General features: G+C 44.5%; 2 protein-coding genes across 2 annotated transcripts; both read left to right on the top strand.

Annotated features, from left to right (window-relative positions):
- On the top strand, positions 2536 to 5030 carry LOC8085092 (peptide-N4-(N-acetyl-beta-glucosaminyl)asparagine amidase A). The gene has a single exon (XM_002441009.2). The coding sequence runs from the start codon at positions 2779 to 2781 to the stop codon at positions 4642 to 4644; it is 1866 nt and encodes a 621-aa protein (XP_002441054.1). The 5' UTR covers positions 2536 to 2778; the 3' UTR covers positions 4645 to 5030.
- LOC8076866 lies at positions 6942 to 11913 on the top strand. Its single transcript, XM_002441008.2, has 9 exons — positions 6942 to 7361; positions 7473 to 7532; positions 8273 to 8417; positions 8636 to 9015; positions 9355 to 9528; positions 9617 to 9733; positions 10812 to 10991; positions 11105 to 11151; positions 11257 to 11913. The coding sequence occupies exons 2-9, from the start codon at positions 7485 to 7487 to the stop codon at positions 11750 to 11752; spliced, it is 1587 nt and encodes a 528-aa protein (XP_002441053.2). The 5' UTR covers positions 6942 to 7361; positions 7473 to 7484; the 3' UTR covers positions 11753 to 11913.

Here is a 14063-nt window from a genome sequence, read left to right as displayed (position 1 = left end):
AGAGGACAAGATGGCGCAGCGCGGTGGCCGCTGGATGCGACCGCGGCCAGACTGGGGGGCTGGCGGTCGATCGGACGGCTAGGGAGCTGCCACGTGGGCGTAACGGCGACACGTCGTCGTTGGCGTTCAGAGTTTGGAGTTTGGACGCCGTCGGGGTACCCGCTGCGTCTGCGCTCGAGTTTACGAAAGGGGCATGGAGAAAGGTAGGCTTTATGATGGCTTCGATTTGATAATAATGATGTGTGACTGTGACCCTGCATTGCAGTTAGCTGTCTTCCGTGTAGCGGATGTTGTCGTAAAAAAATACCTACTTTTACATATTGCGAACATCAATTGCACCATAGTTTTCTATCAAACAATTGTTTTCGAAATACAGTATAGCTACAAACACTCATGTTATGCGTCCCACATACTCTACACAAAAAGATTTTGATCTTGAATTTTTTTTGTTGTTGAATGATGTGAACTGCTAGGGACATTCAAACAAAGTTCTTGTTAACATGCAAGGGCACCTCCATGTGCTTATTTTGATTTACATGTATAGTGCAAGTCTTAAACTTTTTGACAAAGTAATGCATCTTTGCTATGTGACTTGTTAACATTCATGTATCGATTTTAGGTAGATCATAACACTCGACAACGGATGGCTTAACGACTGGGCTTTCAAAGTCAACTAAAAGGAAGGCTTTATTTAGTTCCGAAATTTTTTTGGCCTTAAGTATTGTAAGACTTTCGTTTTTATTTGATAATTATTATCTAATTATAGACTAACTAAGTTTAAAAGATTCATCTCACGATTTACAGACAATTGTACAATTAGTTTTTATTTTCGTCCATATTTAGTGTTTCATACACGTGCCGTAAGATTCGATGTGATGAAAAATCTTAAAAAAAATTAATTTTTAGGGTGAACTAAACAAGGCCGAAGTTACAAACGATGGAAGAAGAGATTGAAAAGACAAAAGAGAACCGAAGTCACCTTCCTCCTCTATTCAAGAGCTCCGTGTTTATTCTTTTTTATCTCCCTTTGATTCCTTGTTATTCAAGAGACTGTATTCTTGAACTATCAATTCTTCGTATTGTTGAGATTTGCAATATCTAGAATTGTGACAATTGATAGCAAGAGCCCTCAAATCCTTCACAAATTTGATCCTGTATTTTCCCCCATCATGCTCGTCAACATCATATGGCTCAGTCCTGAATCGAGTGGTCCACGCCTTCCACCATTGTTGACCCCATGGCTATCGATATTCTCTCCCATAATATGGAGAGGCTATGCGAATGATGGAGGCGAAGCTGGCGTCACACCTCATGTGTCAACTATTTCTTTAGTTCAATTATCATCGTCGCGACTGCTTTGCTAGAGTATTTCGATGTCAATGTCAATTGTTATGACGGAGAAGATCGCCAATAAGCATATGCATATGTCGTTGTCCATCTCCTATTTTTATGTTGCGAATCCATTGTCTGCATCTTCGTCGTCAACCATAACACATTGCTTTACTAGCGAGGTCGTATCCATGGCCATGTGTGCCATCATCGTTGTGAGTAGCACAACATCAATGTCGGAATCCTCCCTGACAACACCAGCTACCTCATCGGCGAATTCCACCACAATTGCCCCATAGAGGCACGTGGTGCATTAGAGAGAGAAAGGCGAGAGAGGGAAGAAGAAGAAATAGATAAAATGGACAAGACAAAAATGATATTTAGTATTGCTCTTTCTCCTCCTAAGCAATAAATAAATATTTTTAATAGACATGATGTCTTTCAGTAAATTTGTACAAACCAGAGTTCCTAGTAGCTAATTGAGCTTTTTTTATGTGCAACTGACATTATGAGGCCAATCTAAGTGAGGGTGCCAATCTAAGTGAGGGTTTCATGGTCCAGTTTTCAAAACACATATTTTTTAAAAAAGTGCAAAAAGTTTTGTCTCTATAAAACTTTTATACTTCCATGAAACTTTCATTATTTCTCTCTTTATCCATACACCGTTTGTGTCACATGTACTTAATGTACATAAAACTCTTATGAAACCCACTAAGACTGATCTGATTCCATCATCCAAATAGTCAGCGTGTTAGCTCGTGGCTAGTGAGTGGATGAAACTAGGACTATTTATTCACCATATATAGTAGCTTGTATTATAAAATTTGAATTTTCCATTGAATATAAAACTTGTATTTAAACTACAGTGCTCCATGAGATATGCATCTTTGTAAGTCTTTTTTTTTTGTTTGAAGCCATCTGAACTAAATGGTACAACCTTCATATGTTGGAGATGGCTTTAGGTTATCCTCAATGTTGGTTTCATGATATAGTTTCCAACGCATTCATATTTTAAAAATAGTATAGAACAATTTCATCCTCATAAATCTCTTTACTTTCATAAAACTCTTATCACGTCTCTCTTTATTAATATGGTGTTATATCAGCATATTTAATATCCATGAAACTAATATAATATGAATTTTATCTCCATTCTGAGTTTGTACGATAAAATTATGAATTTCTGCCATTGAATAGGAGAAATTTAAATGTCATCATTTCAACACGCGGACAATTTTCTACAATTCTTTTATCCAGCTAATTAATTTTTGGAAAAGAATATTAATGTATAGAAAATAAAAAAAACAGTCTCTGATTATTCAACGATGATCTGAAGAATCAGTGATTCCACTCTGTGTTTCCTCCCCTTCGAGCCACAGCTGCACTGCACAGGACTAGCTCGCAGTCCTCGCACGCATCTCGCCCCGCCAGTCGCCACAGCAGCGCAAGATGCAGCAGCGCGCGCCGCCTCTCCGCCTCCCCCTCCATCTCCTACTCCTCCTCGTCCCGGCCCTCGCCGAGGTTCCCGACCGCTACGCCTCCCCGCGTGCGGGCTCGGGCACCAGAACGAGGCTCAGTAATGCGCCGGCGCAGGTGTATCTTGACCCCACCTATCCGGTCCCGCGGCCCCCGCCGGCGGCGCCGATCTGCGTAGTGCCGGTGCTCTCCTACTCCTTCGCCAACACCTACGGCGCGCCCCCCGCAAAGGCCGCGTACGCGCCGCCGGCCGGGTGCCCTGCGCCCTGGTCCCTCGTCGTTCTCTCCTTCTCCGTCGCCATCGCCGGTGACCAGTACGACCGCGTCGCGGCCGTCTGGCTCGACGGCGCCGAGCTCCTCCGCACCACCACCGCCGAGCCCACCCCCGACGGCGTCCGCTGGACCGTCCGCAAGGACGTCACGCGCTACTCCGCGCTGCTCCGGTCCCCACCCGGCGGCGTGCTTTCTGTCATGCTGGAGAACCTCGTCAACGACGTGTACACCGGTGTATACAACGTCAGCGTGTCCTTCGAGTTCCACGGCGCCCCTGCTTACCTCGTCGACGACGCGGGGTCCTCCTCAGCTGCCGGCTCTGCGGACCCCGGCCAGGCGACACCAAAACTGCCGGCATCCTACTTCCAGCCGGCGGACCTGATCCTGCCAATCTCGGAGGGCACGGGCAACAGCAGCGGCTTCTGGTTCCGCATCCAGAACTCGTCGGATTCGCGGTCAAAGCTTGTGAGCATTCCGTCGAACACCTACCGCGCGGTCCTGGAGGTCTTCGTGTCCCCGCACTCAAACGACGAGTTCTGGTATTCCAACCCGCCGGACCTCTACATCCGCGAGAACAACCTCGCCACCGGACGGGGCAACGCCGCGTACCGCGAGGTCGTCGTGAGCGTGGACGGCCACTTCGCCGGCTCGTTCGTCCCGTTCCCCGTGATCTACACGGGCGGCATCAACCCGCTGTTCTGGCAGCCGGTGGCGGCGCTGGGCGCCTTCAACCTCCCGACCTACGACGTCGAGCTGACCCCGTTCCTGGGCCTCCTGGTCGACGGCAAGGCGCACGAGATCGTCCTAAGCGTAGTGGACGGCATCGCCGAGTGGCTCGTCGACGCCAACCTGCACCTATGGCTGGACCCCGCTTCGCCGAATGTGTCGGCCGCGCTCCGCCGGTACAGGACGCCGCGTCTGTCCATCACCCGCCGGTACTACACCCGGCGGCCGCTGGACGGGAGGTTCGAGATCCGAGCCAAGCGGAAGTCCCGGTTCAGCGGGTGGGTGAATTCGTCGTTCGGCAACTTCACGACGGACGTGGAGACGGAGCAGGAGGCGACGAGCCTGGTGGAGTTCACCAGCCAGGGCAGGAACAAGACGGTCCGGCTGCAGGTGGAGCAGGACACGGAGGTCGTCGTCCGGTCGTCGGAGACGCGGAAGGAGGTGGGCAAGGTGGAGACGGAGGCCAAGTACCCGCTGTGGCTGGAGATGGTGACGGAGGACGGCGAGAACGGCACCTACGTGATGCGGGCGAACCTGACGCACTCCCTGCGCGTCGAGACGGACGCCGAGGCCGAGGGGCTGTTCGATGCCGAGACGAAGGTGGCGGACGAGCAGGCCGCCGTGGGGTGGATGCTCGTCAGAGACCACGACGTGCTGGACGGGTCCGCCGCCACGACGCAGGCGTACAGGTACAGCGACGAGGCGGGGAAGTATGAGCGCGCCATCGATACGCTGGATGGTGCGGTGCTGAGCGACAACGTGACGGAGAGCTACCGGGCCTTGGGCTTGGCTTGGCTTGATGCTCGAGCTGGACCCGCGGAAGCTGCCATGGAATTGTGACGGGAAGCTGTTTGGAGTGACATTGCTGACGCTGCTATGCACTAGCTGTTCAACCGTGTTTTTCCCCGCAACAAATTAACTTTCAGCTATAGCTTATCAGCCAAGTGAACAGTATTATTGTGGTTGAGTGGCTGAGGCTTCTTCAGAATTGTGGTCGAGTGGCTGAGACTTATCAGCCAAGTCTAATCAGAATTGTGTTCTGAACTCTGAACTTCAGAGTGTGTTGATTACTACGGGCGATCGATGTTTTTGATATGTGTACATGTACGTCCAGTGTAATTTTGAACTTGCAATTGGATTGTTGCGGTTTTGCAAGGCTCCGTTTGGATCCTGGAATTGAAACTCGTTCCAGAAGCCGGTTCCTTGGAATTAGATTCAATGGGAAATAAGGTATGTAGAATTTGATTCAATTCAATTCTCTTGTTTCGGCATGAAATTCTTTCCTAAGAATCATTTTCGAATGTTGTTCGGATGATTAAAATCATGAAATCTCCAAAGACAACTCTCTATCTCTTGGCGCACAAAATCATGATATGACATCTCTGTCCTAACACAAGAAATCCCGTTCTTTCTCTCCATGGAACAAGCACGTTCTCTATTTACACAACACATTTCTCCATATATATTCCGGCGGCATGAAACTTTCTACCTATACACAATAACCATAATCTCTCTGTAAATAGCAAACATGATATATGTCTGTCTATATAAAACTCTCTATGCAACAACCCTGTATCTGCGTCCTTGTTTCTCTACAACAATGTGAAAATTGGAAGCTTTAGAAAGTGGAATGACTCATGCCTCCTTGATTCTATACAACAATTTGAAAAGAAAAGGGGAAGCTTTAGAAAGTGGAACAACGCGTCCATTTGCCCCCTTGTTCCTCTGCAAAAATGTGAAAATCGGCAAACATCAGGAGAACACAGAGAATAGGCATCATAACAGGAGCAAGAAAATAATACGGATGCAACCTCATTATGTCAAGGCTTACTGAAGATCTCTAAAAAGGAAGAACTGACAAGCTAATGACCAGAAACACAGATTAATTTTAAGAACAATTTATTAGTTCAGGGCACTATTGAGGTGAAAAATTCGTGTCCTTCAACTCGAATATTAACAAAAACTTCTATGAACTAATAAATTGTTCTTAAACCCGATTATACGGATGCAAAATTCGTGTCCTTCAACCCGACTAAGGGGTCACATATCATTAGAAAATTGTGCTACGAAAAAGAGCTCCAGGTTTCACCTGATAAGATTAGTATCCCGCAAGCAGGTAACTGATCGAACCAAACTAACAGACCCTCTTCACCAGAGGCTTTGGATGGCCGATCGACGCAAAAGGCATGGTTTACATGATCACGATACTTGTATCCTTTGTGGTCGGGCGGTTGAAACCTGCGATCACCTTCTAGCCGGCTATGTACTGGCCAGACAGCTCTAGTTCACAGTTCTTGCGCCTCTCGGCGTGTCTGCACTGGTGCCGGCGCCTGGCAGCCGGTTGGTGGACTGGTGGTTGCGCAGCAGGCTAAGTCTTCAAGGCGAAGTACGCCCGATGTTCGACTCCCTGGTGCTCCTTGTCGTCTGGATCCTCTGGAAGGAGAGGAATGACAGGACATTCAACGGGGAACTCTGCGATGGCCAGCAACTACTTTCCAAGCTATTGAGCGAGGCGCAAGACTGGGTGGCGGCCGACTTCAAGTGCCTATCCATGTTGTCCCCACTGCTGTTGCAATGTACCCTTGTCTTGTAATCGCTGCCTTCTGCTTCTCTGGCACCTATGGTGTTTTCTTTGCTGTCTCGTTGGCTGCTCGCCGACGGGTCCTGTTTGTGACTTTGTAACCGCTGTTATCCTCTTAATGAAATTCAGATGAACGACCCGATTGTGAAAAAATGTACTCGTGCAATGTTGTGAAGAGCCGAGAAGCGTGTCATGGTTAGCAAAGGCCAAAGCCGCACCCCACACACACACCAAAAAAAAAAGAGTCGTGCCGTTGGCGGTCGAGCGCCGATCCTGTTTTGACAATGACATCAAGTGTGCCCTCTCTGTCACAAAAAATCGTTATTGTTGATCTTTAGACATCTTATTTCATCATCTATTTTGTTAAATTGTTTATAAATATCATCTATTTTCATATAACTTATTTAATCATTAGAGATACTTTAATAATAATTTATGCTAAAATTTTGAATAAAACTAGATGTCAGTTCTTTTAGACGGAGGGGGTACGTTACATGGGGTTAGCCCGGGCCCGGGCAGACGTACAACCGTTCGGTGAGCGGCAGGAGGGGACGGGGTTGGCAGCCATGGCAGGCTCGCCGCCGAGTATTGCTCGGTATCCCGTACGGAATTAACGAGGCGCCAGGCACGGAACGGACTCCTCGATCCTCGTCTCTCGGCTCGGGCGCTCGGCCCACGCGCCAGCGCCAATAGGTCGCGCGTGCGTCTCCCCGGTTTCCTCATCGGGTTGCACCGCGCGTTGCGTGACCAGCTGTACCCTCCAATAAGTAGCCGCAGGCTCCGCCGTCCGGACGACGCTTCCCAAGCCAAGAACAAGAACCTCTCTAGTCTCCAGCTTCCTACCGGACTTCATAATCCACCCCCCTCTTCTCCACGAAAAATCCCAAGTCGATCGAAACACCTCCCCTTCCCTTCCCGGCGGCCGCGCCTGATCAAGTCGCGCACAGAAACCACGGGTGCGTCTTCTTCGTCTCAGGTCAGTCAGGATTGCTCCTCCCGTCTCTGCTGCCTGTTCCTCCTTGTTCTGGTGGGCGGCGGCGATCTCGATCGCCTTTAGTGACCATGCGTTTTCGTGTGTGACTTGCAGGGTGGGGGTCCGATGACGGGGGACGCCGTCTTGGACGGCCTCATGGAGGTCTTTCCGCAGGTGAGTGCACATTAATCCAGTTCATACCTGTTCCTATTCACTGATTGTGTCTGGACACGACGATGAGTAAGTAAGGTTTTTACTTGTGTTCTGTACTTCTGTTAAGCAAAACTTGGTGCGTGGTAGTTTATCTGAAGAGTTTTCTCAAGTTTGTCGTGGGTCCTCAACATATTCGACCTGTATGACATTACTTAGCTAAGAAGACAGTATTATATTGACCTTTTCTACCTATATAGAAAAACCTCGGGAACCAAATGGCTAGATCTATTCCGACGAGTAGGAAACGGCTTTTGACATAGCTTAAGTATGGATGAACTTCTAATAACATATGTTAACAGGGTGTGCATATATGTTTATTCAAACTTATATAAATACAATGGTTTTAGTTCATTATCTTTTATTGGTGCTAGATGCATCAGGAAAACCGAAACTTTTTCTTGAGTTGCTTGTACATAGGACAAATCAAGACCTGTCTAAAATATCCATTGATCTTGTCCTACTTAATGAAATACGTGTCACAATGACACGTTTGTGAAAATCTTGTTGTCGTCTTTATTCAAAGTAAGCAAAACTAGTTCAAGTGTGCCTTCTTATTGAATCTTCTATGCTCACACAGAGTTTGTAAAACATAGGCCTGATTCTACAGTTGTGACATGCTATTAACTCTTTGTCTTTACTTGCATGTGCTCTTAGAAATCCTATACCTGTTTCTAGGATCCTAATTTTGTATTTATATGCAGGTTGACTTCTCGACACTGATAGAAGTTTCCATACAGTTCAAGGATGACATTGATGCGGCTGCAGATTATATCATCCAGAATGTCGTCCCAAATATTGTCCCAGAGCCTAGTCATCCAAGCATAAATGAGGATTTGAATATTCATGGTGAATTCCCATCCTGTTCATTCATTTACTTGTTGCTTCCTTCAAAAATGTTTGGCAAAACAGCATTCAATATCTATTATTTACATCTTACTATGTTGCATGTTACTTTTGTTTAATTAAAACATGCCAACACCTACCTTTTTTTTATTCCATATCGTTCCTTAATTTTTCTTTTCATTTCATACGCTTCTTTTTTGTATTGACAAGTTCTCTCTCAGGAAATCAGCAGGCATTTGATGACACAAATACCCACTTAGGGCTTGATTCGTTTGGTAACAAAACAAATTCAAATTCTGTACAGTTTGACCTATCCAACAAAACCTCAGTTGAACAGAAAGATATCCTCACTGGATCATGTCCTAAAGTTTTTGATGTTCCATCAACATCTGGTCAGAACTGCATATCTGAAGAGTTCAGTTCCGGTCCTCTGCTAGCTGGTTCTCTGATGCAACACACCTATTCCGAGAGAAACCCTGAGCTTTCATCTGGAGGTGATGTGTCACATGATGGTGCTTCCCCTCAAGTGACTGTACAACCAAGCAGTTTTGTTAATCTCGAGTCTCTTGATAATGTTATTTCCAATGAACATTACAAAAAGGTAAATCTATTTTTGTTTTTTTGTTAAGTCAGATAACGTACTAACTTTTATAGTTGTACCAAGTGAAAGCTTCTACAGTCAATAAAAGTTGCAATACAGATGCTTACATTGATAAATGATCAATTTACAAAGTTCCACTTTTGGTTAGTTTATTTATTTTGTGTGTATATACTCATTTAATTATTAGTAATGTCATTATGTTGTTTACTCCATAGCATTGATTTGGATGCAACAAAGTCTTCATGCAGTTGACTGCAGGCATACATATATTATGTGCTCTTTGTAACTATAATACTAGAAACTACAGCTAATTGCCAACCTCTATTTTTGTATGGCCAGAATGCCCTGATGTCAAATGTCGTTGCAATAAGTGAAATGCTACAGGAGGTAGAGCTAAATGAAGAAAGCACAAAACGTGCTATTTCAGAAGCAAGCCAAGCTGGTAATGATATTCTTGTAAAGGTCGAGGAACTAAAAGAGATGACAACTCTTGCAGTTGAAGAAAACAACAAGGTTCTACAAGAAATAGTTTTGTTGGAGTGCTCCAACATTTGTTTTTTGTGGACTGCCAGATAAACTTATTTCTTTCCTTTTTATGTAGGTGGAAGGGGAGATTTTTGCTGAAAAATCTATTCTAGCAGCAGAAGCACAGGAGCTTCAATGTCGGTTGTCCAACATTTCTGAAGAAACAAAATTTTTTGTGCTGGCTATCGAGAAGGTAACTGTTTTATTGCACTGTTATTCATCTGTTTTTCCGAAAAAAAATTAAATGTACTTAATATCAACACTTTCCAGGTGAGTGTTAACTCCATTTCTTTTTGTGCACACATGAAACAGGCAACCCAAGATTCAAACCTGTAATTCTTTAATCTAAAAAAATACAGATTATGAACACACAGACCAATATTCAAACCTGTTATTCTTTGAATAACACTTAATCTAAATATTTGTAGATTATACCATGTAAACTTGGAATCATTGGATCCATATTTAAAAAATACTTCCCCACTTGTAATTGAAACACCCTTCTACTTAATGAAAATACGCGCAAGCCTTTTGCGTGATTGAGAAAAAAAATACTTTTATATAAAAAATGCCATGGTCATTAAAATTGTAATATATGAGGTATTAATGATCAAACTGTGATATTATAGACCCTTTCAAGTCAAACCACCTTATTACAAAAGTAAAATGAGGGATACTACTAGACAACATTACCAAACCTTAAGATTAGTTTCAAAATTACACTTTCATTTGGACCACAATTTCTGGTGCACTAGCTCCCTGATTTGTGCTTTCTATGGTCGCCAGTACTGGAAATGGTTCTAAGGCTTTAGCGCATGCCAAACCAATAGGCCATCTTTTTAATTTACTCCCTCTATTTCATATGAGTTGTCTTTAGCTTTGTCCAAAGTCAAACCTTAAAAGATTTATTTATATTTTTAGATTCACCATGAAAGTTGTCTTCATGGAGTATTATACAATTCGAATTTGTTAAACTATATGAATTGTTTTATGGAGTATTATACAATTCGAATTTGTCCAAAGTCAAACCTTAAAAGATTTAATTTGAAGTCGAGTGGGTATTGTTTCAGTTACCATTTGGACATTACTCTAGTCCAAGTCAGTTGGTGAATGGAAATTTGTTTCCACCACTAAGATGAGTTTATTCATGATACGATATGAATCTTTCCCAGTTCTTGACACCATAGTTTTATACGATTTTTTTAACATATGTTCGTTGTTCACACTTTCTTTAACTTACATGTATGTCATGTATATGCTATGATATGAAGATGCAAGATACTCTTCAAAGAAGACTTGCTGCTGCAGAAGCAGAAAGAGCAGCTGCTGAGAAGGCAAAACTTGAAAGAGAAGCATCAGCTCAGAAAAGTCTTATTGAACAGGAACTTCTACTCGAAGCAGCAAAGAACAAGTCTAAGAGGCTGGAACAGGAAGCACAGGAGAACGCAAAGGTAACAACTATATGGTGCCATAAAGGACCAAAACATTGACTTTTGATCATAGGTGCAGTGCTTGAGTCATGCTTAATAAACAATGGCTAATATGAGCTATTTTAATGATACAGCTGAGAGAGTTACTGACAGAGCGAGGACGTGTTGTGGATGCATTGCAGTAAGTGCTTTAAAAACTCTAGTTCATGGTCCTATCTATTGGAATGTTCCATTCTTGTCCTTCGTTTTTCTTTAAAATGTTGACATACAATTTTTTTTATCTCAGTGGGGAAATGCTTGGAATCTTTGACAGCATAACAAAGCTTAAGCTAAGAGTGGATAAACAGATTCCTGATGATGTAGAATGGCAACATATTTCATTGAGATTGTCTTCGTCCAACTTGGCTGTTGAAGAGGCAGTGCAACAAGTTCCATTGATCTCGTCAAGGTCTACTGTTGATGAAGCACAGCAACAAATTCCACCAGTCTTGTCTTGCTCGGCTTCTGATGAACAAGTGCAAGTAGTTTCACCGATCCTGTCTAGCTCCACTTTTGATGAACCGCTGCAACTAGTTTCACCGAGATTATCTAACTTGGTGAGATCAGCAAGATCGAACGGCAGCTTGGCTGAATCAGTCACGTCTAAAAGCAACTGGTCATCTGCTGTGGAATCTAGGATTGATGATTTTTCTTATGCCAGTTTTGGCTTAGATGATAGTTGGGATGTAGTCGATGATGACGAGACCAAGGAGTCCCCAGCTAGCATACCGATGCTGCTCTAGATTTAATTTGCTGGCATCTTCATCAAGATTAGCTAGAAGTGCCATAAGCCATAATTTTTTCTTGATGTCTAGGTTCTTCTATGAAGTCCTAAACTATATGGTTATTTCGATCTGGAACAAGCTGATGGATAATTCAGAGTCAGTATTCAAAGTTTGTGTCATTGTGCGGATGCGGTTATGTGACTGTTTCTTGCTGTTGTGATGTTTTGATGTCGTTTTCATATTGCTACCAATTGATGTTTGTTCATTCTGTTCTATGTCCCGTTTTGAGTAAGTAATTTGATTTCACTCGGCCAGCCAGTTGTAACTCTTACGGCCAAAGAAGCCTGCACAGCGAATGCCTAAGCTATTGCCCTGTCAAATCTTCCTGTCATAACATGGCTCTTTTGGGAGTTGCGGAGCACGTGAAGGAAGTGCAATACAAAGTTGAAGCGACCGCATAAATATCTCTAGTTTGATAATTGTGATTGTATTTGTATTGCTCTCCTACACCTGTTATCCCTATGTAATTGTGGCGTCAAACTAAACCCTTGGGGCTTGCCCCTCCACCCAACAGGTGTTCTTGAGATCTGTGGTAATCAAATCAAGTGAGGACCGTTTATCCCTCCATTGCATTCTAAAAAATAGAGCCAAAATTTCTTTCATTTTTTTTGCCCAGCCTCCTCTAACTAACTCCATAAATGTGGAAATGGTTTTTGTTTCTCTGGAGAGGGCTCCTAAACATGATTTGAATAGTCTAAATACTAAATCCAATCCTTAACCCTCCAAAGCCGAATCATGAGTCACGAGAGTCCCGTTCCTGTACCCCTTCTCTCCTTTCCAATCCCACATATTTAACCCTCTTCTTTCCTGATGCATCCTAGCATACTCTAAAACAATAACCCATAATATAGTTGATACACACAAGCTCTCTCACCAATTGCCGGTGAGCGTTGGTGGTATGGGGAAAATCCCTAGCTTGCTGTTGGGGCGTTACGAGCTCTGTAGGCTGCTTGGCAAGGGCACCTTCGCCAATGTGTACCACAAGTGCCACGTGGGCACCAGGACGGAGGTGCTCATCAACATCATGGACAAGGATCACCTGTCTAAGTTAGGCATTATGCAATAGCAGATCATGCGTGAGATTGGTACCATGCGACCGGTGCACCACCCCATGTCGTGCACATCCACGAGGTCATGGCCACTACACACATCCATTATATGGCCAAAAAGGGGAAAAATATTTTTGTTGCTTCTATCGCTCGGATTGGTCCATTGCTTATTCATATCTCTCGCTGAACCATGAAATTATCTGACGCTCTTGTCTTCCAACTGTTCTGCTTTAGTGCCTCCTCTCTCGTGCCTATGGCTCTGCAAGCCGCCGATGGGTGCGGACTTTCTATCGGGCAGTCATTGACGACATAGGATTCTATTTTTGTGTAACCACTAAGCACAGTTGAATAGGTCTAAAGACCGAATCCTAGCCTTAACCCTCTAAGTACAACTTACGAGTCACGAGAGTCCCGTTCCCATACCCTATCTCCCCTCTTGAGCCCCACATATTTAACCCTCTTCCTCCCTGATGCATCTTAGGCTGCCCTAAAAAATAAGAATCATACACACAAGCTCTCCCTCCGGTCGCCGGTGAGTGATGATGACATGGGAAAAATCCCTCACCTGCTATTGGGGCATCACGACCTCAGCAGGCTGCTCGGCAAGGGCACCTTTGCCAAGGCATACCACACGCGGAACATGGGCATCGAGGAGGTGGCCATCAAGATCATGGACAAGGATCACCTATCCAAGTTAGGCACAATGCAGTAGTAATTCATGCACAAGATTGATATCATGTGTTGGGTGCACTACTCCCACGTCATCCACGTCCTAGAGGTCATGGCCACCACTACACAACCATTGTGGGCAGAAAAAATAGGAAAACAAATATTTTTGTTGCTTCTATCACTCAGATGGGTCCATTGCTTATTCACGTAATCACGTCTCTCTTTGAACCATGAAATTATCCAATGCTTGTGCCTTCTGCCGGCGCCGGCCACTCCGCTTTAGCACCTCCTCCTCTCCTGCCTATGGCTCCAGGTGCTGCCAAGGGGTGCAGATCTTGTTCAACTATAGACTCTCTGCCATATAGCCATTGATGACTTAGGATTTCATTTTGTTGTAAACATTAAACGCGATCGAATAGGTCTAAAGATCAAATCCTAGCCTTAACCCTTCGTGTCCGACTCACGAGTCATGAGAGTTTATGTTCCCATACCCCATCTCCCCTCTCCACCCTTAACCCTCTAACTCCGACTCACGAGTCACGAGAGTCCCA

Source organism: Sorghum bicolor, chromosome 9 (genome assembly GCF_000003195.3).
Source record: "Sorghum bicolor cultivar BTx623 chromosome 9, Sorghum_bicolor_NCBIv3, whole genome shotgun sequence".
Lineage (NCBI taxonomy): Eukaryota > Viridiplantae > Streptophyta > Magnoliopsida > Poales > Poaceae > Sorghum > Sorghum bicolor.
Note: the sequence above shows the minus strand (reverse complement) of the source record. Positions and strands in the feature narration are given on the sequence as shown.

Excerpts from the sequence above, each read along its gene's own strand:
- LOC8085092 (XM_002441009.2), top strand. The coding sequence starts at position 2,779 with ATGCAGCAGCGCGCGCCGCCTCTCCGCCTCCCCCTCCATCTCCTACTC.
- LOC8076866 (XM_002441008.2), top strand. The coding sequence starts at position 7,485 with ATGACGGGGGACGCCGTCTTGGACGGCCTCATGGAGGTCTTTCCGCAG. Across the intron at positions 8,418-8,635 it reads TGAGGATTTGAATATTCATG|GAAATCAGCAGGCATTTGAT; the intron begins GTGAATTCCCAT and ends GTTCTCTCTCAG. Across the intron at positions 10,992-11,104 it reads AAGCACAGGAGAACGCAAAG|CTGAGAGAGTTACTGACAGA; the intron begins GTAACAACTATA and ends TTAATGATACAG.